Genomic DNA, 25,256 nt, shown 5'->3' with positions numbered 1-25,256 from the left:
ACAATCGATAATTACAATAACCTCGCTGCGCTCGTACGGTGTAATGTATACACATTTCGGGTAAGTTTTCTATTAAAATCTTTATTTTTTGTGTTTCGTAGCGTTCTCCTAAACAATAATTAACGTAACTTAACATGAAACTGTGGTGTAAAAGAGAAAGAGGGATAGAGAAAGTATAATGCTCGATATATCAGAATGATGGAAACTTTCACTCAAATCAATAATGGTACGATATACAAGTGGAGCAGATTTAAGATACGCAGAGTAATCTTAAGATTATAGATATTGACAATGTGACGACGTGACCGACCAACAAAAATCAATCGATCCTCTTGGTTGACCGATGAGTTCGTTACGCAAATACGTACGCAGAGTAGAGACATAAGTTAACTTACGGGTTTAGACTCGAGGAACGCCATCGTCCACGCCGAGAAAGTAACGAGCTTTCGAGACATTTGCAATAAGTAAAACTGAGGGTGATTCGCGATAAGTTTTCAAGGGAAATAAAAGTAATATTCTAACTCGCTATTTTTCTCGCCGTGCACGATACACACTGTTTCGATCCAGAAGTCTATACCCTCGTCAGAAAATGTTATAATATGAGAGTTAAGTTATATCATATACTTAACACGATACGCAAAGTTGTTACATCCCGAGTATCAAATTGACACGGATCAAATACCACGGTTCAAGCGAAACGCAGGCTATTACTTGTCGTTCTGTCTTGATTAGAGTGCGGGTCTATAACCAGGTACACGTGGATGTAATAATTTCCATATGTATGCTTGTATCGTGTTTTATAGTCGCTTCAGTCGCTTATATATGTTCCGCGTGAACCGGGTGCTCTCCCTTTAAACAAAAAGAAATAATTTGTCATTACATCAATCAATTATTCGTGTTTGCTTAATGCATAATAAACATATCCACGTTATTTAGTGAAACACGTGTAAAGTGAACAAATGAGTTGGAAGAGACTTTAGACGACTATTTTTGCCACAAATACATCTCGGAATGGGATAGACATATATCCACTTTTCCAATTGGCACTAATGCCTTTCGTACGAAAATCTCAAGGATCACAATTTCATAATGTTTCCATGTTCACATGCACTTAGAAAGTCTCATTCAATGCGAATAAACTGCTCAATTATTATTTTTTTTTTTTTTTATGCTCATGCTCGCGAATCAAAGTATCACGTGAAAGACACATTTTACAAATGTAACGTGGAAGAAAAGTTAAAGTTCTACTTTATCAGTCTTCAAATAGAAAGATTACCCCGAATACGTAACAAAAATTTGACAATTATATTACTGCACGCAATCTAAAGATTTGAGAAATGCATACTAAAGTTATATAATGACTAATTTAAACTTTTACTTGCTCTTTAGGCGCACATACCTTTCGTCAAAAACCGTTTTGCCGGAACGAATGCCGACACGTTTCGCGTAATTATTATCTTATCTTATTACATACTTTTTCTCAATCGTATCTTGTTTATTAAACGTAATTAATTTTAACTAATCGCATGTACGACATGTCGACTTCATGTCAAAACTGAGATTTTTGAAATCGTCACGAATATCGGCAAGAATCGAATGTCGTGTTAAAAAAGAACAAAGAATCTTAACGATATTTGTAGCAAAAATACACATGTCACATTGCTCCCCGCGATCATACAGTTATTACATAAAAAAAATTAAAACTTAACAGACGATACGAAGTTTTGGCAAAGAAAATAACGTTTAACGACGTCGAACAACCAGCACTCAATGTCAAACGGGTGGCGGCTGTACAAATCGTGGTACCCGTTGACAACGAGCTTGATGATCGCACACCTATACTTAAAAATCTATTATTTATATGACGATACTGCTCATATGATTTGCTCACAAACGAGTTTAACTGTACCGCGAACGAAACTAGTGACCCACGCTACTCGATCCAGTTATACCAATAATCATGTGTACTGATACATTGTACATGCGTTATTGCCAATAACATATGTACTGCTCCATCTCCATACGACTAATAGGCGTTCAGGTATACTCATTCATTCTAACAAAAAGTAACCACGATAATTACGCAAACACGTACCCTAACATATTATAAAAGTAGTATTACGTCTGAAATAAAAATCCCTGAAGTATATAACAGTTATGAACCGTCATAAAATGGTTGTTTCGATTGACGATATTTACAACGAAAATGAGATTTTCTCGAGTCGTATGAAAATCAACGTGACTACTCGTAATTGATATTTATAAATGTTCATGTTTGTAAATGAATACGATGGCGATCGCAAAGACTTTGCATTTAAGATTACGTAGGAAGATGAAGCATAAGGAACAGAATGCATATGTGTATACGTGTACGTGTACATGCATGTATATGAATCAGGACATGTGTAACTATGTATGTATGTACGAAACAAACTGCATAAATGCTTAGAAGTGCAATACAAATTCGAGAAGTACCAATTAATGTCTAAACTTTCGAGTTTTAGCAACTCAATTTCAACGGTATTTTACAAAAATTTAACAGTAACAAATGTACCATTTGTATGAAAAAGGGATATTCTTTACAGATATGATTGATAGCAAAAAGATTCGCCGAAGTTACAAACGATATTATTACATTGTTAATTCTAATGAACAAATTTGCTTTAGAAGTGCATAATACTTTAATCATTTATGTATGGTAGTATGTATACGAACATACAATGCTTACATAAATAATTAAATTGCCGAGTGCGTAAAAATCGTCTGGAAAAATTTTTCTTACAATTACTAGAATTCTTTTGAAAGGAATTCAAAGTTCTTCAAAAACAAATTTGCACATGAGAATTAATTTCACGTGTAATATTTAGCTCACGCATCTCTTATTAAAAAAAAGTATATTTTGCATATATATGATTTTACTTCTTATAAATTATGTCTTATAGAAAATAATAAAGATTTTAGAATATATTTCTTTTATAGATGAAACACACAACCAAAACTTTTTTAAGCTTCTATTGCATTTATGCTCTCTGATAGACTCTAAAGAGTACTTGCATTATATACATCTATACAATTCCTACATTCGATTAAATGTTACACACAACGCGAGATATATATACGTTATAGAAAGCTATAACTCGTTTCAATAATAAGAAAAAACGAACGTAAACTCGCAATATTTACTATTTTAGAAAAGGAAACATCCACTGCTACAATATCTATTTTCCCATCTGATTCACTCTTACGCTCTATGCAGAAAAAAATTAAACATTCACATTAATTACTGCATCGTATACAATACAAATATTGTAAGTCTACACTTCATCTAATCCAATAATGCTACGAAATATACTATTCGCCGAATGTAAAAAAATATCGCTTCTCATGTCAAAAATCTGACTTGATTAATATTGATATAGACAAAATTAGTTTTATAAAACATACTTAATTACAAGTTTGAAAAACTTGCAAAGTTTTTTAATCTCTATGATTGTACTCTCTAGAGCCTCTCGATATAAGCTACGATTTTTTATTATATTCTATTTAGCCATTTTAATTCAACAGCTTTTTTTTTCTTTATAAAAAAATGTTTTGGTTGTGCACTCACAATTTTTGAGTATTACTTGTGAGATATCTGACAAAAGATAAAAGTAATATAAATTTTTTTTTTAAGAGATGCATTTTAACTATCATTATTTTTACTGGATTATGGCATATATTAGCAAAAAAAATATAGCCACGTTATTGAAATGCATTGAATATAAATGTTTTCTTTAAATAGAAAATGAAAAAAGTGATACAATAATAAAACAATAAAAGCAAAACTTAAAAATTTGTCCAGCATTATATTAATAATTTAAAACATTAATCATAATATCCTCCCGTTAAAAAGACAGGAAGCACGATTGCGCAAACGCATTTTTTAGAATAATCATACTGTTTCGCACGTACAACATATGTATCTTTAAGAAGTACATAAAATTACTATATCGTAATATAGTAATAACTGGGATTCTCGAAACATAAGAATTAAATTTAAATGAAATGATACCTTACATTTATCGATACAATTCGCGATCTAATCACTAACGACCGAAAAAAAAAAAAATACAGATACGTAACCAACGGCAGCTTTTTTAGCCATCAAAGGAATTATATGTTAGATTAATTCAGTATCTTAAGTTACCTAGTTACTGTTGTGTTTGTGTATCAAATCATTATCATAACAATTACTTGTTGGGCACACACCGAATTAAAGTCTCAGCTGTAAGCATGTATCATATCTTCGGTACTTTTCCACAATCCGGTATTCATTAGCCATCCTCTTTTGGAGGTGTGAACCAGCCTATGAAAACGTAATAAAAAATTCGTTTAAGCAATGTTTAATAATTAACACAGCACAAAAGTAAATTCTCACCATTCTTTTCATGTATTTGTACAAGAGACTTGAATGACTGTTGGGCACGTGCCAAACTGTATTGGCCTTGTCCTCCACACACTTTGCCAGCGCCGCCTGAACCTTGGAACTGTATACGCGCTTTCCCCTTCACTAACGTCGCTGAAATCTGCATTATAACAGCTTCTACTGTGTATGCCGAACTCCATCCCTGTTTCGTAAGAAGTTCCATACAAATGGCACCTCCCACAAGAACGTATCCACCAGATATGATAGGATGTACAACTCTTACAAATGGTGGTTCGAACGGATAAGTTTCCTACAGTAATAAACAGGATTTAGAATTAATCGTCTAAAAAAAAAACTGATAAAATTACAAATTAATATATAGATATATATATATATTTTTTTATAGTATCAAAAATACAAATTTTAAAGCTAATTTTATGTAAATGAGCCACCTTGAAAAGCATGTTGAGAAGAATACTGTCTTTTCCCTCTTTCTCTTTTAAAAGAATGAGATCGCTATGAAGTGGTGAATCGGGATCTACACACATCAATCTGATATTCCATTCATACAAACTGTCATTTACTAGTTCTATGCTATACATTCCTGAAAGAAAAGAAGAAACCAATATTACATTATTATATTCAGAATAAATACGTAAATTTAAATATAAACTTTAAGCATACCCTTTTTAAAGCTGTCACTTCGATATATATCACGTAATTCCTTCATAAGTCTATCAGTGGCTTGTACACTTCCACAAACAGATCCTTTTAAATAATCTTGTCTCTGATTTTGTCTCAACCTTTCCAGCGTTGCAAGATGTTCCAAATCCATTTCTTCACTCTGTAACGTAACGAAATAAAGATTAACAAAATTAGCGGTCACTAAATATTAACGAATAATTTGTACTTTGTCTCTCCTCACTTTATTCTTAGAATTGGCATCTCCCTCATCCATATCTAGATGGAGATCTTCTTCAGTCTCACTCTCTTCATCCTCATCAATGTCGTCTAGGTCCTCGGCGTCCATCCTTTGTGCCACAGCTTCGTTCGATCCTCCTAAGCGTAAAGGGTCCAAGGCGGTTCTCAACCTCTCGACGTCGGGTGGCTCCGGTAACGAGTGTAGTCTGCATAACTCTTTTAGTAGAATGCCAACTTGGTTGATTACGTGGTTGTCGCGGCCCGTTGTGTTACTTAAAATTTGTACAGCGTTCGTAACACTAGTTTCCTCAGACTCGGCGAACCAAACAGGCGGCGTTGAGGGGTAGGTTTCCTACGTAGACATCAATATGAGCATAATTTTGTAACATGATAAATAAATCGTATACCTTAATCCGCACTGCAAGACGTTCAAGTAAAAAATCGTGGTCTTACACACATCATACATTCATTTAAACGCGCACAAAAAAAAAAAAAAAAGAAATTCACATATACCGACATCTGTCGCGTAATGAGCAAATGATGCTGAAATATCCACGCTGCAATCGCTCGGTGACGATACGCATTGCAAAAGGATCGCGCCCGATTGCGACGTTCCTCGTGTTGACGTCGCGCGCACGCATACATGCACGCGTTGCATGTCGCGAAAGGGACAAAAAAAACGAGATCGAACCGCATGTCTGAGGCGCAAGACACTTGATCGAGAAGTGCAAGGACGAAGTAAAGCGTTCGCGAGCTCTTTGTCCGGTCATTCTTTTCCACCTTTGTCCGACACATTGTGGGGAATGAAAAAAAGCCCCCCTCCCGAGAAAAAAAAAAAAAAAGAGAAAGAAAAAACAATACGCTCACGAGACCTCTGAGCAGCGGATGTTCTTCGTGCGAGAAAGGAGTAAGCCGTCGACCTCTTCGACTCGCACTATCAATTCGGAGTTCTCGTAGAGGAGGGAAAACAAGCGAGAGAAAAAAATCGATCGTAGGGACCGATCGAGAACGGGAGAGGGACAGGTAAACGGACGATCACGGTGGCGGCGGGGGTCACACTTCCCGGCACCAAACAATCGTCTTTGTCCGAGTAAACGGGACGGGAAGCGGGGGCGAATTTCGCGTGTACGCGCACGATGCGTGCGTCCAGCACGCTCACGCACCCGCTCATTCAATCGCACACAACGCGGTCGTCTAACGATCGGCCAAGAAAAAGCGGCACGGCACATAACATTAGCGATACACCCAGCGCGCGGGGCCCTCCCTCTCGCCCCGGCCCCGTTGACGCTGTACGCGCGCGTGTACCCCGTTGCACACTTACTGTAATGTTGGCGTGTATTTCGTACTTCTTCCCATTTTTACCGACGAATCTGCAGCTGAGCTCGTCCACGCTCGCGGACATTATCTGAAACCTCTCATGGCTCTTGGGGAAGACGGATTCGAGCGTTTTGATTTCCTGCTTGAGGGTGTTCAGACAAGCCATTTGCGGTGCGACGTGCGGGCGGCGCGGCGCGGCGCGTTTACGGCGGGCACAGGCGGGCCCTTTTATTCCGTCCGAACGGGAGACGGCCAAAATAACCGCGGTGACAGAGACAAGATGATCCCAATGACTACCCGACAAAATGGCGACCGCGACCAGCCGCCTCGGCCGCTCTCGTGCGGGCTCGCAGTACTTCACGCGGCGGCCGCCGCGCCGCCCCCGCCATCTCACCGCTGTCCGCCGAAACATCCTTCCCGCGTGACGTACTTCCGGCGTTCGATTGCGAGGTTCTTTCGGCTGAACGCGCGACGGACTTGAAAGCTCCCGAAAAGCTTCTGGTACGCTTCCTCTTCGCGGTGTTCTCACTCAAGTAACCTTCGTTTACAGATAAATCTGATCCTTCTCTTGTTTTTTCTCATTCTTGTAGACAATCAGCGTCGTTTATTGTTGGCATTTGTAGTCACTTCGACGCTCTCACGAATGTTGAGACACTGAAATTGTTTTCAGTTAATTTTTCATCATTTTAATAAATGAAAGATATTACAAAACTTTTCTATTTAGTTGAATCTAGTTTACTTCTTTACAAACGACGCGATTTGTTATTAGACCAGTGTAATTTAACACCTTTGATTTAATAAATTATGAAGGATGTAGGACTCAAAAAAGTAACTTGCCGTCATTGATTGTATCATGAATTTATTTTGAAATATCTAATAGTCCTATTTCCTTATACTCTATATGTACAAATGATAGCGTGATAAAGTATAATACACAGTTTTAACAAACGTTAACAAATAAATGTACGTGTTAATCTAATATACTGAAAATGATATTATATTCTCTAAACGTCTTGGACTGGAGTTATCTCTTTACCTCGAAAGAAATCAAATCGCATAGGCGACATAACTGACGAAGTAATGAAATCGTATACGTTTCCGTTGAAATAATTAAAAGTAGAGCTCGGAATTATTCGGGCACTCGCTCTCGCCCACTTGTCACTTGCACACGGCGCTAGACCACGGTGCATTTAAATTACATTTATATTATTAGTGTAATATTAACTACATTAATAATATTTTAAAGTCATCAATGTAATTGTAATACACAGACGTCGCTATACCCGTGAAAGTGAACCACTACCGCGTGCAACGTACAACATGTGGATGAACCAATACCAATTTCGCTTGTCGTTCACTTTCCGAGCTCTAATTTAAAGTCTACACACGCTTTCTTCGTACTAAACAATCGCAATATAAAATTGACACGTACTTTCTTTCGCTGTACGTACGCTAAAAGGCAGATATGGCGACGGCAGCTAGCTAATGTGACTTTAGCGTCGTGTGCGTCGAGTTTCACATGTACCGCATGTATATACCATGCCGGCCGGATTGCCGAAGACTGATTTCTCCCCATTCTCTCATCTCCTGCCTCTGTTGCCTAGGATTACGTACACTAGCCGCTGTCGCCGCAGAAAACGCCGTATCTGCCCTTCGGTGTACACATGCAAGCTTTTCTGAAAATTAATAGCACTGTGCGATACAATTACATCAAACTCACTCATGTATGTGCTCACAAGATAAAACGTAAGATTAAAAAAAAATTCGATAAAATCCGCTAGATCTGCCGATATGTACACAACGTAAAATACAGAACGTAAAAACTAAAATTAAATAACATTTAGCATTGATTAAATGGAATAATATCACCGCTCTCATAATTGTTTTTATTCAAATAATAAACCGTGAGGTACCTCCATCTTCGGGTTTCTTCTACATTTTTTTAAATTATTTTTCTTTTGTAACAGTAGGATATACCAGTCCAAAGTCTCTCGATAGCAATGCAAGATGTCTTTCAAATCGTAATACCACAAAATATCGCTTCATAAATAATACTCTATATTCACTACGACAGAATGTTCAAACAATTTCTGCCTTACGCGGAAGATCCACGTTCGACGTGAATCAGTCGTTATTATTATCTCTTTATATACACTTGTTTGCCATGTACACTTTTTTAGAGCTTTCTTACACTAAAGTTAGTAAGTGACGAATAACTTTTTAATCCTCTGTCCCACATCGAGAAGAGATAAAATAGCATTTAATATGCTGCCCTACAAAGAAGGGCCTTCTATTGCGTCCTGCATTCTATTATCGTAACTGGAAATCAATGACAATCATCAAAGACACATTAATATACTGTCGATTCAAAATAATTTATTCGATTAAACAAAATTTGATTTGTGACGTAATTATATGAATGACGTGTGGAAGACTATTTTAACTTCGAATATATGTAGATCAGATTTCCTTTTTGAAATGAACATATTTTCTGTGTCATGTTCATATAAATCAACAGTTTTCTTCATGAATTAATCGTTTTTCGAATGGATACATAAATTTAACGTATCTGTGAAGTGGGTTAGAGGCGAAAAACGGTCATAATTGCACACTTTTTTTTTAAATCTTGTCTTCGCTTTGAGCGAAACCACCTAAGTTTTATAACTTACATTTCTTTTTTAGTATCTTCATCAATTATCAAATATAATGCGCATTTAGTACGCGTAAAAACTTTTTGTCGCATATTTTCACAAACTTCTACATTATACACTTCCATTTCGGTTACACAGTCTTTCCTCTTCTGACTCGATAAATTTTTGCCTAAACCCATCACACGAGACACTGGTCTTTAATAAACCTTAACTATTAAACTTAGATACAATTAATAATAAATTTTGGAAAATTCGTTGCTTAAAGTAAACATTTACAGTGCGAATATTTGAAAGATGCAGCAGCAATATTGCAATATACCGTGTACTGATAATTATATTTAAACAAAAATAAGGTTATATCATCTTTAATTTCATGTTAACTTCGTCAAAACGCCAGATCTCTTTTACATCGTATCTTTTACAGATGTAGTCCACGAGATATTGCTCACTGCCATCTTTTCACATTAAGTAGGCATTTTTCTCGCTTCCTCATTTCATTCAGTACATTCACCACAATTTCTCCGTATACAATATACTCTTTTTAAATACTCGAAACGAAAACTGTTGAATAAATTACCTTAACACTTTTTAACAAGTTTTAAGAAAGTCGTATAAAAACTTACGCAAAATTATCGTAATAAATGAATGCTTAACACTTTTAAATTAGCCTGCAGCTAGTTATCAGGATACGCACTAGTAATAGCTAGGAACTTGAAGAAGCTTTACTTCCATTTTTCGCGTTTTTTATTGATATACATTTAATATGCAAAATAGGTTATTCATTATGAATAACTCTATAGCACGTTCTTATATACCCATTCACAAATGGGATAACAGCATTTTCTTTCTCCGAGAACATTTCTTCTTTGAAAAAACCATCACTTTTTTTATATACACAAGAGACTATCATATAATAAGAATATTACAGAGTGTACAATCGAAAAGAATAGTATAATTTGTTGTACAAAGAGGTAGAAATAAAATATATTTGTTTATGTGAGTGTGTGTGCGTGTATCTGTGCAGATAATAAAAAAAAAAAAAAAAAAAAGAGAGAGAGAGAAACGAAAGAATATATGTGTTATATAGAATAATAAAATAAAACCGTTCTTTATCGTAGTTCTATTTTATTCCTTGTGATGAAAATAGTTCTCAAATTATAACGATCTCTCAAAAATTAAAGTAACATAAATCAATAATCAGCATCAGATGCAACTTTCGATCCGATTCTTGTGTCAAAGTTCACTATCCTTTACCGCTCGCACCTTGATAACTACTGACGTACACGCATAATCGAGGCTTGCAATGCTTTATCTCGATAAGCGACCGGCACTGAAAAAATTTTCATGACTATTTGGCAGAAAATGCAATCCTGTCATATGCGTGGAGACTCTTTCTATAAAAGAGCACACTTCATATGATAACATTTAGTTTATTATAAAGATGTAAGAAGGAGATAATGAACGTCGACACACAAACTTAGCCGAGTAATTTGCATCTAGTGTTAACTGTTGAAATAAATCTTTCTTTGTAAAAAGTAGATCTAAATTGTCAACCATATTTTAAATTTTTCACGTTTTAAAGTTTATATTTACACTCGTGTCTTCTTTATTATATATTGGAGAAAGAAATAGCTCACCACTGTACACTCGAAGCACACCAGTCAATGAATTGTCGCGCATCATACGCGAATTATCTTTTGTTTTAGATACACTTATCTCGTTTAAAAGCGTTCCAAAATGATCATAGGAGTATCGATAGAAATATCGATATCGGCTTTAGAATGCCGAATGGTAATAATCGTAAGTAGGCCAGTAAGGCTGTAGCCAATCCTAGCTGGTACGTTGACGCTTTTTGGCAGGGTGCTCTTCAGACGAATGAGCTGGGGAAGGCATGACCATATCTCCTCTATTTAATATATACTTGATTTGTGGCATGAATTTCATAATATTTCTAACTTGGATTAAAGGTACTTCTTCTGTATAAGAAGAACATTTTCCTGCTTCCATTAACATCTTCATTTGTAGCCTGTAAAATTATAATTTTCTTTAAAATTTATCTTACAAACTAATGTAATTTCTTAAAATTTGCTATTCTATCTAAATTTCTCTTATAGCCATTCCGTTATTTATCTATACAATATATATTAATTAATTTATATTTACCCATTTCCTTGATACAAGTCTATATGTAGCACATCTGTAATAACTTGTCTACAACTCTCGATGTCACAAGTAGGAAAAAAATTGGAAACAAAGTCAGGAAGTGTCATCAGTAATTCAGTATAGATGTAAGGTTTGAAATTAATACAGGGTACCATCTTTTCTTCAATTAGCGCTTTTTGTATTTGGTATGGTTGTACATGACAAGTAGATATATGTGGGTCCGATATTGGTATTAATGGTTTCCTTGCTCGGGAATCCCTAAAAAAGATCAATGATGTCATGGCCGCTATTTATTAGTTGTGCAGAAATTTCTATCAATATTAATGTATTTGCCAATTTTACGATAATAATAGGTAATTATATGTACCTGGAATTATTACTGCTTCCGCTGCTACCATTGACTGGTATCAGAGGAGGTGGATATTTTGAGTGAGATGTGTTATGCACAGATGGTGTATGCCTTTGTGGATGTAATAAATTTGATGATGGTGTAGGTACTGGCATTAAAGCTTGAACTTGTTCGCTTAAACCAAGCATCTGTGGATATGTGGTTGCTGTGACTGCATTAGGTACACCTAACGTAGGTGTTGTATACGTGGTGGTTACCCTGAAATATAAAAATTAGTATTTGTTACTACTTTACAGAATAATTGTTTAATAATTTATTTATTATTTATTTATAATTGTTTAATAATTTATTATTATTTATTTATAAGTTCGTTATTTATTCTATTGTTAAAGTTTTTAGCCTTTTTAGCAATAAATATAATATCTACCAATTCGACGCGTATGTTTATTTGTTGAATCTTTATCTCATTTACATAAATTTGCATAAATTAATGAAGTACTCGATACACAAATTAGAATACAAAAACAATATGAAACTTATGTAAATGTAGTTAAATTACATATTCATATTCTTATGCTTGTCAAATAAAACAAAATGTAATTTAATTTTTAATGAACACATATTTTTGCATTAGTAAGTTGCAAAATTAAAAAATGAAATATTTATATGAAAGTAACTTCTATATGCAAATATACAAAATGTCTGGGATAAGTTAAAACATTATTCGCAGGTATATGTATAAGAGCAGATTAAACTAATAAAAACATTCATTTTTCAATTTTCGTAATAATGAAAAATTAATTAATAAAATTCTGCGAAGAAATATGCATCTCTGTAATTCGAAAAACAACCTAGCATTACGCATCATTGATTGCTGGTAAAAAATTACTCCTCTCAATATCTCAATGCTTCGACCGCGTACGCATAACCGCAATTACCACATAATGCACAACGGTCTTTCGCTCGTTGCGCGCTTATAACCGCGTAGATACATGCTGATCGTTGTTAAAATCTAATTAATTATTAATAAATCAAAAAACTTTTCTATTCAGTTCAACCCACTTTACTTATCCACGAATCGATGCTATATTTATTATTAGACACTTTGTATATTACATAAAACTAATAAATCAACAAGAAAATTTGTTTAACGGATTTATAATAACGCTGTCAACATTTATTACATCCATCATTAACATTTTAGATATTTTACTTTTATTACTTAGAACATTATTAAGATATCCTATGTGAATAATTAGCGACCATGTCATACAGATAATTCTAATTATACATTGACAGCAATATGATAAACCATTAATCAGTTAAAAATTTTGACAATGTAAACACATATGACAATTATAAAAACATTAATAAATTGTGACATAAAAATATATTCACAATTAAATTAATGTTCCACGCAAAGAAGCTTTAAAGATCCATTTATGTAAAATAATTATAAATATTAATATTAAACTCATCTAAATATATGTTTTATCGGTTTTCGAAATATAAATTTATGCATGCTATCTTATTTCTTATAATTTATATGACAATAATATGTTACAAGAACTCACCAGTCATCCTTCCCATAGGTGGGATAACTATACAAAAAAAAATCATAGGTTGTATGTACAAATACAGAAAGCTATGGTGCAAATACTCTACATATAACAATTATAATTACGTTGTATGTATATAAACATAATATTTCAAGCTGGAGTAAGCATATGGCTTTAATGCTCGATATTTCATGCTTAATGTGCCGTATACGAAAAGTGAAAATTTTCTTTCTTTCACAACTTTACTTTCACAATAATTTGTTTGATTGAAAGGAAATACATTTATTAAAATCACAATATAAAAACCAAAATTATCTTCTGCAATATGTGATTAAAACATTTTTATAAATTGTACAAAAGGAAAACACAACACGTATAATACGAAATACTTAGGTGCAACAGTGTTTGATTGGACACCGTACACTATGACAATACATTTTTGACAAAAAGACCATTAATAAAAGACAAAAGTACTTTTATAAATAACTGAAAGCTTTTTGTGAGCTTATAACACGTGTATACGTACGTAAGCTGTATCAGAAAACTTATAGAAAACTTAAAGACACTTACGCGAGATTGGAGTGAACAGTTGCTCGTATAAGAGGCGGTGGTTGGGCTTGAGCAACCCCTTGCATCGTTGTCGTCGGATATACTCCGGGATACTGAGCTGTTGTTCCGCTATTGTTCCCTCTACTTCTAGATTGTTGAGTATAGTTTTTAGGAGCGGCGGTCATTTGTTGCTAAAAATGCAAAACTATACATTTGGTCTGATATATAACGTAACAATGTAAAGTTAAAACTATAGTATAAAAATTATAATAAAGACTACAAGCGGTATATGTTACGATTAACAATGCAAGGAGATTGGCTTACGTTATGCATCACATTGTTTAGAGTCGCTCGTATAATGCTAGCCTGAGAACCGAGTGATGTTTGGAAGGTAGGCTGACCGCCGACAAGACCCGACCAACCGTTTACCACACCTTGAACGGAATTTAGCATTGGCTGCGACACTATGTTTGATCTACCAGCGGGAAGTCCCGATGGAGAAGAATGCGCAGGATGTGTCGTCGCTACGGGTCTCTGTTGGCCTATTCGCGGTAACTGCGTTGTAGTGCTTACAACAGTCCCCCGCGGCATTATATTAGGCATCGGCACGGGTGCACGCGCGCTCAGAGATGGTACCGCTTTATTAGCGCTTTGCACAGAGGGTGGCTTGGTCGCTGGCGGCGTAGGCGGTTGTTTCGTCCATCCGCCGCCGGTACCACTTCCGTTGCTGTTCACCAACAATTGCGAATCCATAACTTTGGTCGGCCAGTAATCCTCGAAGCCGGTACCCGGTGGAAAATAACTTTTAATATCACTCAAACTGATCACCGAGCACGTTTCACTCGCGAACAGTTCATTACGTATACCCTGTACCTTGCAACAGAATTTCAAGTACGACAAATCCCAGCCTTCGAGCTTTTCCGCCTTCAGTTTGAGATTTTCCGTCTCGCCTTCAAAATAAAACAGCGGCACATACTGTAGACCGTCTTTCACTGTATATGGTACCACAGACTCTTTGTTTATTCGTATGAAGCCGCATTTCTCCGCTTTTCGTCCACTGGTCATACTCGGATTTGTACCGGCGGTCAGTTTGGTGTAACACACATCGAGAAACGTATAAAACTCCTTAGCGTCCGAGAGACGTACTACCAGATCTTTACACGTGAACGCGTCCCTCCCGAACTGATTCTCGCAGTGCCTGGTGTTGATCTCGTTAAACAGCTTGCTTTCGGCCTCCGTAATGTAGTAACTCCTTATACACGTACAACTGTAGATGTCTGAATGAAGAAAGCTCAGGTACTTGTTGAGAAGCTTAGATTCTAGGATGCGTACGGCGCAATACTTTTCGCCGGAGCGAAATATGTAAGGTATGTGACACTCGTCGAAGCTCGTCCAGCCGAATCGTCCTCTCTGACTGTCGTCGTCAGGCGTCGGTGCTTTATTTTCTAAGCTGGTCGGCGGTTTCGGAGTGGATTGCCCGTCGATTGGCCGCTTGTTCAGATATCCAAGAATGCCAGGAAGATTAGGCTGCGGTACGAGGCACTGCTGCCTCTGCTGCTGTTGCACTGCCGGCATGCTCGCCAGCATTTTCGCCTTGTGTGCTTCCACCATTTTGGCAGCCAGCTCACGGATTTCCGCATCGTCAGGTTCTTGCTTGACCACGACTTTCTCAAAATCTGAAAAATGAAAAGACGTATAAGCCTCGTATTCTCGAGAGATGAGCGCTTAATATTTAACTATGCCTCCACGTGATAACAAGAGAATAATATTACGTAAGTGAACTTTCGAAGGGAACGCTAAGAAGGTCTAAATAAAATTTAGCTGATAATTTTCGGCTATTGCTAATCAATGCAAATTAACTGAATTTTATTTATTTAATTCTACCATTTAATCTATGCAATATCTTTAAATACATCTGATAAGTTCTAAAACGATTCAGTATGTAGGCCGATTTCTCGCACGCCAATGCAAAAATAACTTTTTTGTATTGCTTCGTCCGCGCTATTACGTCAATTAAACATAAAACTAATCGTGCCTTACATTCATTTCTACCAATGTCGATTACTGTCTTAATTTACTTTTTTTCGGTTCTAAGACCTGAAAAAGATAAAAGGTGAATCGAATAGAGATTAATCTAAAAAAAAAAAAAACTCTCCACGCGCGTTTGAAAGTTAAATTTAATAGAGAAGAGAAAAAAAAAAAGAGAGAGAGTACAAAATAAGCTGTATTTTATTGATAAATTGTAGGCCACGAAGCGATTCGTTCGATCGAAATTAAGCCCGTCTCGGATCCGGGAAACCGAGCGAAGATTTCTGGCGGGTGATGCGAACACGCCGCGGTCCAGAGTAGCGGCGTGTCAAAGGAAAGCGAGCCGAATCGTCGCGCACGTGAGGATCTTCAATCGATTCCGCGCGCACACTCGATGACACGGCGCTGCATCGCGATGACGCGATTAGCGATATGCAAACGTAAACATTCGCGATTCCGGCGACGCTGAAGAGTTTCGCGAGTGTAAGCTCGTCGCCGCGCGTCGCAACTTCAGATTAACCCGAAATCAATACTATCGATCTGGGATTAAAATTAATTGTAAAATTCACGGGAGAAAAATATAAAAAGCTTGAAGTATTCGTTAATTGGGTGGACAAAATGAACATGATTCCTTCGCGTCGGCAGATCGAAAGCTAGCTCGCCGGGAGATTTTTTTTTTCGTTGCCAAGCCTAATGGGATTCCAAGGTTGACTCGCGAACGGCAGATGCGTGTGAGACGTACTGAGTGACATTCGTTCGGGTGCCATCCGCGACGGGCTGCTTTTCTCGAGCCATATGGCGTCCGTGCTGCTGTCGGCACTCGCGACCGGTATGTCGGTGAAGCCGTTCCTCATCCTCGACGTTCGGGAAGGACTTGCCGCCGTTAGATCGGATGGGCGCGGAGATCACATCTCGCAGCGCAGCATGAGACGCGGATCCGATACGCCAGTGTCTCCTCCCGGTTGAGGTTATAACACGCACAGCAGCCCGTCCACCTACGTGCACCGCCGACGGTACCGCGCGCGGTCCATGTTACACGACAGTGGAGGACAGCGGGGGGGACGAGGACGAGGATGACGTATCGGTGGAATCGTGGACGATCCACGCACGGGAAAGTTGTCCCTTCTAGTTCACGCTCGCGCTGATTTTTCCCGTTTTCACGCTTTCCCTCGACGACGACGAAGAGGTTTCACTTTGTACACCGACACGATTATACCAGGTGGCGCGAAAGATCCTCATCATCAGCAGCAGCACCACCGCCGTCGCCGTCGCTGCTGCCACCGATATACCACCTCCACCACTCGCGCTCGATACGTCGAGGGTAAAACACGGGAAGAATAGAACACGGAGACGGTGTCGCTCCGCCGTCGACTACGTGCACGCTCGTCGTCCGGGCGTAGCTCCGCGGGCCGCCGGGGCTATCCCAAGGACCGCGGCACTCGCGAACGAGGACAGCGCCATATCATCGCGCTCGCGCGTTCGTGTGCACTGTGCGTAAATCTCCGATTGCAAGACGGTCGCAGCCAGATCGCGCGAGCTGACCGCCCGCGGCTCCGCGGGGACACTAGGCATCTCCGCGCTCTAGCCCCGCGTAGTACGCGTCCATGCTCTTTGCGCGGAGTGTACCGCGCTGGATACGCCGCACCGCGCGCTTGCCAGTGTCGTCCTCGGCGGCCCGCGCTCGAACCGGCCTCGGCATTCTCAAGATTAGCCCTCCTCGCGCGGCACAGCGCCGGCCGACGCGATCCGGACACGCGGCGGCAGTGACAGCGCGACGTCTCCCCGTCGAACGTCTGTCCCGCCGTTGGCTTCGAGACGAATTTCGAGTACTTCGGGCGTGAAATATACTCCACCGCTTTGCCGATCGATCAGTGGCACTGCAGCCAGAAGTGCGCTAAGTCCGCGGGCACCCTATATACGCGAATAGGCACGAGACATTCTTGCAAAATTCCGATTATTATTCTTTCTTTCTTTTTTTTTTTCACGGCATATCTTAAACGAGCATGCTGCGCAAAAGCCGTGCGATCGATAGATTTCACGTAAATCGCGAGCCTCGGAACGCCTTATATAGAACGGAGAAAGCACGCGGGAACGAGACCGAGTCGTCGATCTCTCTCACGTGTTCTATTAATTTCAGATTATTAGCATGTTAATTCTGTGATGGCGATTAAAGTGACTAGTAAATAAATTCTCTCTCAATGCTCATAACGCCGGGAATGAATCTCTAGAGCCCGTTTGCATTGAGATTATTTTAACTTTAAGTGAGACTTAACCATTCGCCAATCTTCACGTTTATTTCTGTGTAAAGACATACATCCGGTTTAAAACCACGACGTTAATGCAATTTTTTCGCTTTAAAAAAATTCTTTTTTAGTTTACCGTGCATAATAAAATCCGACCTGTCTTATAACAAATGGTACCATCATTATCCTAAGCATTTAGCCTATAATAAAAAAATTACATACTCGCATAATCATATTGTATAGAATATTGTATGTAATCATGTTGTATGCGATCTGCCAGAGAAATAAAATTAAAGACGAATTATGTTGTGCACGCGGGTAAATCGTTGCTTTGCTTACGTCCGTTTTTTTTGCACACAGCAACAAAAAAAAAAGAGGGAAGCTAGAAAAGCGAAATAGGTAGACGAAGCTATAGCGTGTATGTAACAATTTTAACAACGTGTCATTAGAAGCGGCTGTTGAATAGAATATTAGAAATCGACTGTATGACCTATTGCCAACTCCACATCTACTTCGGCGGAAACAATGAGTGAGATTTTACTACTTTTGAAGTCACCGTGTCAAGCATTAGTTGACCCTAAAAAAAGGACCTCGTTTCCTCGAGTCGCAAATGTTTCACTTTTGGTCGTAAGACCTTAGTTTTTCTGAGAACGTATGGGGGAAAGAGAGGATGAGAAGGGAAAAGGTGCGATAGCGAGATGCGTGGATATCTGACTTAAACGACCGCCCATCTCGAATCGTTCGCGTCGTGTAGCACGGGCCAGTTGCAGGAGCTAGGTACATACCGCTCAAAGAGTAACCAGGACTGGCGTGTAAGATCGCGTGGACGATGTGACAACGTCGCACGGTCGATATGCTCTTTCAGGCAAAGTGCCAAGATTGGTAAACGCGGGGGTATATAGTCGTGGTTTCCAGGTATCACCCTCCCACTCTCCTCTACCCCTCCGTCGCTCCCCTTTTCCCGTATCTAACGTCTGCGCTTGATTCGTTGCCCTCCGTCACTTCTGGAACTCACCCGCGGGATTCGTTTCGACAGTGGGGAACACATATGAAGAGTGGGAGTACCGAAGTTGCGCAGAACCCAGCCAGACGTAGGCTCCCGCTCGTGCCATTGCGCAGTTCTTACGTATATAAACCCGTTGGCCGCCTATGTACTACATATGTATTATACTTATTATTTTAATCATGATTTACGAGTGCGGCGTTGCCGGTTCTCGCGCTCCGGGCACGCCCATTCCCTCTCTTGTCTCACTTTTCAGCCATATACGCGAATACATAGAAACGCGCGCGCGGAAAAGCAACGTAGCTTGATCGATACTTGAGAAACTTGCAATAAAAAAAAAAAATGATTACAACGAATGCTTTCCTTCGTCTAATCTCCCGTAACAATTGTACAAATTTGAGATTGCGCGTTCTTCCCACGATTGAAGCGATTAATCTTATGTCTAATAATTTTCAAAATTTTGCAAACACGTAACATTCAAAATGAGTGTTCATCATTTATTGGAAACACAAACTTCAAATTGATAAAATTTTGTACAAACGTGTTACGTAAGAAGCTATAAAGTGCGATATGTTAGAAATTCCTGCTTGATTAGGTCATATCGCATCGCGGATTGCGACGTTGCCGTGGTGGCCTTGATGGCACCTAGTTTTACTGCGCAACGCGTTGGGCCAGTCGTTTTGGCAACGCTGGAAAGTCATAGCGATCTATTTATAGTAGCTCTCTAACGCTGCTGTTGCTATGCCGAACAAAAAGCGCACATTTTGCCCGAGAGGGGTAAAGGATAGGTGGGGAGTAAACAGAGTGGAGGGAAAAGATCGGCAAATGTAGGCGGTGCGAGACGTACGGGAGAGAGGATTACCAAAAGAACAATATGGCGAAGGCATGGATATATATTCTCCTCCTATCTATCTACGTTCTGCTATAACTCGGCCTCCCCTATCTCTCTTCCGCGTCCTCGCTTTCTCACTTGCTCTCACGCATTCTCCGGCTCTCTATCCACCACACACGATAGTGGTTCATCCTATTTCGCGCACTCTAACGAAAGTGTGACCGCGACAATGGTTACGCAACGTGCGAGAGCTCTAGTATGCGCGCGAGCGGACAAGTTTTCCAACAGAACGCGAATAAAATACATTTCCTTCCCGCGGCCGACAAAGAGAACGCCGGCCGAGACTCGCGGATGAAGGTCACACCGTTCGCGCGGCTTTCCCGTCTCTCCTCCCGCGAGCGGTCGCGGCAAGTAAAATAGAGCGTAAAGGGATCAAAGGTCGCGAATGGACGAGCGGAGGAAAAGATCCCAGTGCGGTATGTCGCGCCGGCATCCATCTCTCCGTTCGCTCATAATTTTTTTTTTTTTTTTTTTTTTTTTTACGCGGTAAATTGCATATGGCGCCGTGCAGTCGTAGCAGCTGACAAGGTTCATGGTGCTCGCTCCTACGCGGGGTACCAAGAGAAGCACGCGGTACGACTTGCGCGAGGCGAAGCCGCACTGTCACGGACAACCCTCGGCGACGGTCGGCTGTCTTCGGTAGAGTTTGCCTCTTTGTTACATCACTCCGTGTTCCTTATGTAGTACATACGGGCGGATACATTATGTATCGCGCGCGCGCGGGGCTGCACATGGTCTCCCTATTCTCGCTCGCTTATACGTATCGCGCGTATGTACGTCCATACGCGCGCAGGCAAGCCGGTCGGACGAACATACATAGGCGCGCTCATAGCGCGAACGAGCCCGGCCTCCGCGTTACACGATGCGCCGTTACAACAGCCGCGCGCGTTCCCGGCGCGCGTTGCATTATTACATCGAAACACAGCGCTGCGTGAAACGATTTAGGCGGCGAGCGGCGCGACGTATGGAAAATTCATGCCTCCGTAATAATAGCGCGGGAGACGCGCCGCGAGACGCAATCTCGCGAAATTTAAGAGCGATAACCTGCGCTCATTCCGCATAGCAAATATAAGAGATACCCCATTTCGGAATAATACGTTACACTTCTGTTTTCTTTTTTTTTTCTTCTTTTCACATCGCTTATACGCCGCGAGTAAACCGCGCTCGAGCTGTCTACAAATGTATTAATATAAATGCCGAGCGAGTTTTGTGATCCACTTCTTGTGTGCTTGTACGCGCGCGCGACGTGTACGCTGGAAAGCAGATATGCTGTTTGCTGCGCCGACGACAGCTAGCAAACGTGACTTTAGAGTCGTGTGCGTCAAGTTTCACATGTGCCGCATGTATGTACTTCGCCGGCCGGACTGCCGAAGACTGATTTCCCCCCGTTCTCTCATTCTCTGCATCTGCCGCCTAGGGTTACGTACGTTAGCCGCTGTCGCCGCAGAAAACGCTATATCTGCTCTTCGATGTACATGTGTGCTCAAAGTTTTGTTACTCGAAACATGCGAAAAGAATAGATATAATTTTTTACTATCGATAACTTAACCTACGCTGCGTAAGCACGCAGAGAACGAAAGTAGTGTACGCGTGTATACGTAATATATGTATTATCGAAACAATGCATCGTGCACGAATACAACAGAATTTTAAAAAATAAAATTTCTCTACTTTTTTATTTTTCTTCTCCCTCGGTGAGTTCAGGGAATCAATTTTCAATAAAAATTATTTATGTTAAAATAATTGTAAGGAGATAACGCTTCTACACGGTCAACGATTATCTTACGGGTGGATTTAAATAAACTATGACATCATCTTGCCAAGCAAACGCGCCTATCATATTAAACAAGGATCAGTAGCCTTGTAAGTACCTATTACATATGCGAGAAATGTGTAAAAATAGATACATGAAAGATACACGAGATCGTACCCTGAAATTTCCAAAATTACAAGAGCCGTGCGGAACAAACTAACTGGAATCTTATGCAGATTAGATATTTTTTTTTATTCGAGTATAATTAATTCAGCCTTCTTCATTTTTGTATCATGCCGAATTCAGCTGTTTTTTTTTTCTTTTTTGCTAACGCTTTACTTAAATTTTAGACAATCCAATTTTTAAAGTAATAATTTTTTGACAATCGACAAATTTATTCTTTTTTTTCAGCGGCGTTTGCATTTTTGAACTAAAAAAAGCAAAGAACCAGAGAATACGAAATAAGAGGGTAAGAGATTGTTACCTTTTACCGAAAACTGGCGAATAAAAATAGCGGTGTGTGTCAAGTTTTTACTGAACAGTTTTCACAAAAAATATAATATGTTTGCAGTCACCTTTTCTTTCTCTCTTTCTTTTTAGACTTTCATATCCTTTCTGATTTGCGAAATAAAAAAAAACTAACTGAAAAGGACATGATTGAAGGATAACGAGAACATGGGGAAATGGGGAAAATCTCAGGAGATTAAATAAGAAAGCTATTCAAGTGTCCATTGATTTGTTCTTCTCGGAAACAGGTTATTAAGCTTTAAGATTTAATTAAGATTCTGAATTCTAAGAGACGTACGTAAAAGAAATCTTGTAAAGTATTTGAGAATTTGGTTAATAGTACATTATACAATTGATTGATAACTGTTGAGCAAAACTCTTATCAGCAAGGTAGACTGTGCAACGAGGAAATTACACTAGTCATATTAAGAATAGACGTGGGAAACAGTATCAATAGAGATAAGCATTCAATACAAGTAGAAATCAATATCATCAATAGAGATTGCATGTTGTTTTCCACCTAGTCTCAATGAAAATGAACGGCCAGCTGATCGCTTTCGCATGATCGCTAATGCATTCACTCGATGCAAATAATACCGGTGCTAGAGTATGGATTCTCTGAAAATAGTTCGGGACTGCGCGAGCTTTTTTTTAAATTCCCGATTACCCAACATAACTGACATATTTACGATTAATAAAAGTAATGTAAAATCAATAAAAAATAAAAATAATAAAATATGAATATTCGGCTAAAAATGCAACGCGGGTTTTCAGGCATTTTTTTTCTAATCGTAATAATTGACGTTTACAAATGTTCTTTTTTTCTTCTTCTTCTTAAGTAGATGAGAATAATATTCATATATTTGTAAAAAAAAAACCTATTTGATTTATATTACATTCCGTGCCCTTACAACATCACAAGCGAATATTTAATGTGCAAAGTGAAATGTACTTTAAGTAAAAACCAATTTTTGCTCTGATTTTTTTAATAATCTTATATAAAAATAACGTACCTTTACGTATATGCGTGCAGGTGCACATGCGCCATTTGACGTTGTAGAATTAACATAAATAATACAACGGGAATGAAAATTCATGTCTAGAAATACTGGTGCAAAGTTCTGAAGAACGCGGATCTCTTCCTCGGATATGTTAAGGTGATCGAGAGGCTGATATCGTCAGTATCAGTATACTTTGTACACGCTTCTAATAATTTGTCTGAGTTAATTTATCTTATCGACGTAACGCGTTTCTAAGTCGAACACTCGCGACACAGGTTTATTATTCTCTAGTCGCCGGCCACGGGTTGCCGGTACCGCGTGAAATCCCGTAGAAGGTGTTCACTTCTCGGACGGTACACACCGGCGCTAACGAAAGTAGCGTGATTAGGTTGGGGAAAGAGAGATCGCGCTACGTGTGCTACGAAGAACGAGGACAGGGAGATCGCGCGCGAACACGAGCGAGGGAAAATCAGGCGGGAAGGAGATAAAGATAGGCGCGAGTCCACCATAGCTATTATCGTCACCATTGCCATTGCCGTTGTAGTTGGCGCCACCTAACCTCGCCACCGCGGTCTCGCCACCTACTTAACCTCAAAAGCTCACCTTTGTTGATGATGGCCTCGATGATCTGTACGTCTTCCTCGATGCTCTTGTCGCCCATCTTCTCGTTAAACTGGACATCCATGCACATAATTCCAGGTCGTCGCGCGGGACTCTGGTCGCGACACGGCCACCACGCCGCTGCACGCCCGTGACATTTACATGAAATTCGACGCCTACGAGCGGACAGGCGCGGGCGCGGGCGCGCGGGAAAATTTGTACAGAGGAACCGGAAGAACGAGCCGCCGTCGTTGCCGCGTCAGGATCGCCAGGTGTGGGAAACCACTGGCGGCGTGCCGTTGCTTCTTCAGACGTGTACCGGATTTTGCGGTGCAACTCGCAGCGGCGAGAAGGTGCAGATAAAGGGTGCCGCGAGGGTGTAGACGAAGAAGACGCCGACAACCGCGTCTCACGTGTCAATGAATCTGAACGTGTTTGAACGCGTCTTGGCGTTTCTCAGTGCATCTACAACACTACACGTACGACGGCTCTCACGCACATTCACGCACACTCACGCACCGAACATCCCCGACGTCTCGCTGTTTGATGCGCCCACTACGCGTCTCTTTTCGCCGGCTGCGATATTACGTAGTGATGAACGTGCACGCGCGCGAAGCAACACGTCGTTCTGCCCCGTGATCCTCTTCCGTTCCGCGTTTTCTACTGTTTTGCTAAGAAGCCGGACTCGGTTCAGATCAGATTTGAATGTGACACACGTTGCCAGTTCTTTCTCCTCTTCTCTCCCGCTCGCCTCCCCTTGTCCCTGTCTCTCCCTCCCCGCTGCCTCTCTTTCGCGTCGCCCCGCGCCCCTTGGACCCCCTCGGTCCCCCCTCCCCCCATTTCCGTCTTATGTACTTAACGGTTGCGATGTTGCCGCACATCCGGTATCGCACGGCCACGTGGTGGGGGTTGAGAATTTCTAAAGGGTGGGAGGAAGTACATAGGCGCCGACGATTTGGTGGAGGGACTTTGCGGGTTCAACGGCGAATAGCACGACGGAGGCGAACAAAAGGTGGGGGTGTACATATATATACATAAGCAGGGGAACGGGGGGTGTTCAAGCTCAGAAATGGGAATTTTCCATGAAATGTCGGGGCAGCCGCGACCGTTATTTGATCATGTGATCATGCCGGAAATCGTAAAGCCGATACGCGACGCACGCGCCCTCGTCTTGTGTGGAGGGAAACGTCCCCTGTCGTCCATCTTTGTTTGTCGGAGATATTGATTGTTTAATTGATCCTCGAGAAAAGGAGAACTATTTATAATTGATTGGAATTGAAAAATATAGACGTCGTTAATTGGCCGCAATAAGTAA

General features: G+C 39.9%; 2 protein-coding genes across 5 annotated transcripts; both read right to left on the bottom strand.

The window, feature by feature from the left end:
* Window positions 1-61: 61 nt before the first annotated feature.
* Window positions 62-6,970, bottom strand: LOC139101723 (ubiquitin-conjugating enzyme E2 Q2). Its single transcript, XM_070655097.1, has 7 exons — window positions 6,648-6,970; window positions 5,331-5,678; window positions 5,090-5,249; window positions 4,858-5,009; window positions 4,418-4,715; window positions 4,249-4,345; window positions 62-849 (listed from the first exon to the last, which is right to left on the bottom strand). Exons 1-6 carry the CDS (start codon window positions 6,807-6,809, stop codon window positions 4,314-4,316), a joined length of 1,152 nt encoding a protein of 383 aa, XP_070511198.1. The 5' UTR covers window positions 6,810-6,970; the 3' UTR covers window positions 62-849; window positions 4,249-4,313.
* Window positions 6,971-7,484: 514 nt separating this feature from the next.
* Window positions 7,485-24,626, bottom strand: LOC139101629 (uncharacterized). Of its 4 annotated transcripts, none has more exons than XM_070654935.1 (7): window positions 23,945-24,626; window positions 14,239-15,590; window positions 13,936-14,105; window positions 13,381-13,407; window positions 11,825-12,064; window positions 11,458-11,715; window positions 7,485-11,320 (listed from the first exon to the last, which is right to left on the bottom strand). In XM_070654935.1, the coding sequence occupies exons 1-7, from the start codon at window positions 24,030-24,032 to the stop codon at window positions 11,125-11,127; spliced, it is 2,331 nt and encodes a 776-aa protein (XP_070511036.1). In that variant the 5' UTR covers window positions 24,033-24,626; the 3' UTR covers window positions 7,485-11,124. The 4 variants fall into 4 exon arrangements, with proteins under 4 accessions (XP_070511036.1, XP_070511030.1, XP_070511046.1 ...); XM_070654929.1 differs by lacking the exon at window positions 23,945-24,626 and adding an exon at window positions 16,685-17,254; XM_070654945.1 differs by lacking the exons at window positions 13,381-13,407; window positions 23,945-24,626 and adding an exon at window positions 16,685-17,256.
* Window positions 24,627-25,256: the final 630 nt, after the last annotated feature.

Source organism: Cardiocondyla obscurior, linkage group LG01, assembly GCF_019399895.1.
Source record: "Cardiocondyla obscurior isolate alpha-2009 linkage group LG01, Cobs3.1, whole genome shotgun sequence".
NCBI lineage: Eukaryota > Metazoa > Arthropoda > Insecta > Hymenoptera > Formicidae > Cardiocondyla > Cardiocondyla obscurior.
Note: the sequence above shows the minus strand (reverse complement) of the source record. Positions and strands in the feature narration are given on the sequence as shown.

Coding starts and splice junctions, on each gene's coding strand:
- LOC139101723 (XM_070655097.1), bottom strand. CDS start 6,809: ATGGCTTGTCTGAACACCCTCAAGCAGGAAATCAAAACGCTCGAATCC. Junction 5,250..5,330: donor ATGCCAATTCTAAGAATAAA/GTGAGGAGAGAC, acceptor GTTACGTTACAG/AGTGAAGAAATGGATTTGGA. Junction 4,346..4,417: donor ACAAATACATGAAAAGAATG/GTGAGAATTTAC, acceptor ACGTTTTCATAG/GCTGGTTCACACCTCCAAAA.
- LOC139101629 (XM_070654929.1), bottom strand. CDS start 16,796: ATGAGGAACGGCTTCACCGACATACCGGTCGCGAGTGCCGACAGCAGC. Junction 15,591..16,684: donor ACCCGAACGAATGTCACTCA/GTACGTCTCACA, acceptor TTCATTTTTCAG/ATTTTGAGAAAGTCGTGGTC. Junction 14,106..14,238: donor TAAACAATGTGATGCATAAC/GTAAGCCAATCT, acceptor TTGCATTTTTAG/CAACAAATGACCGCCGCTCC.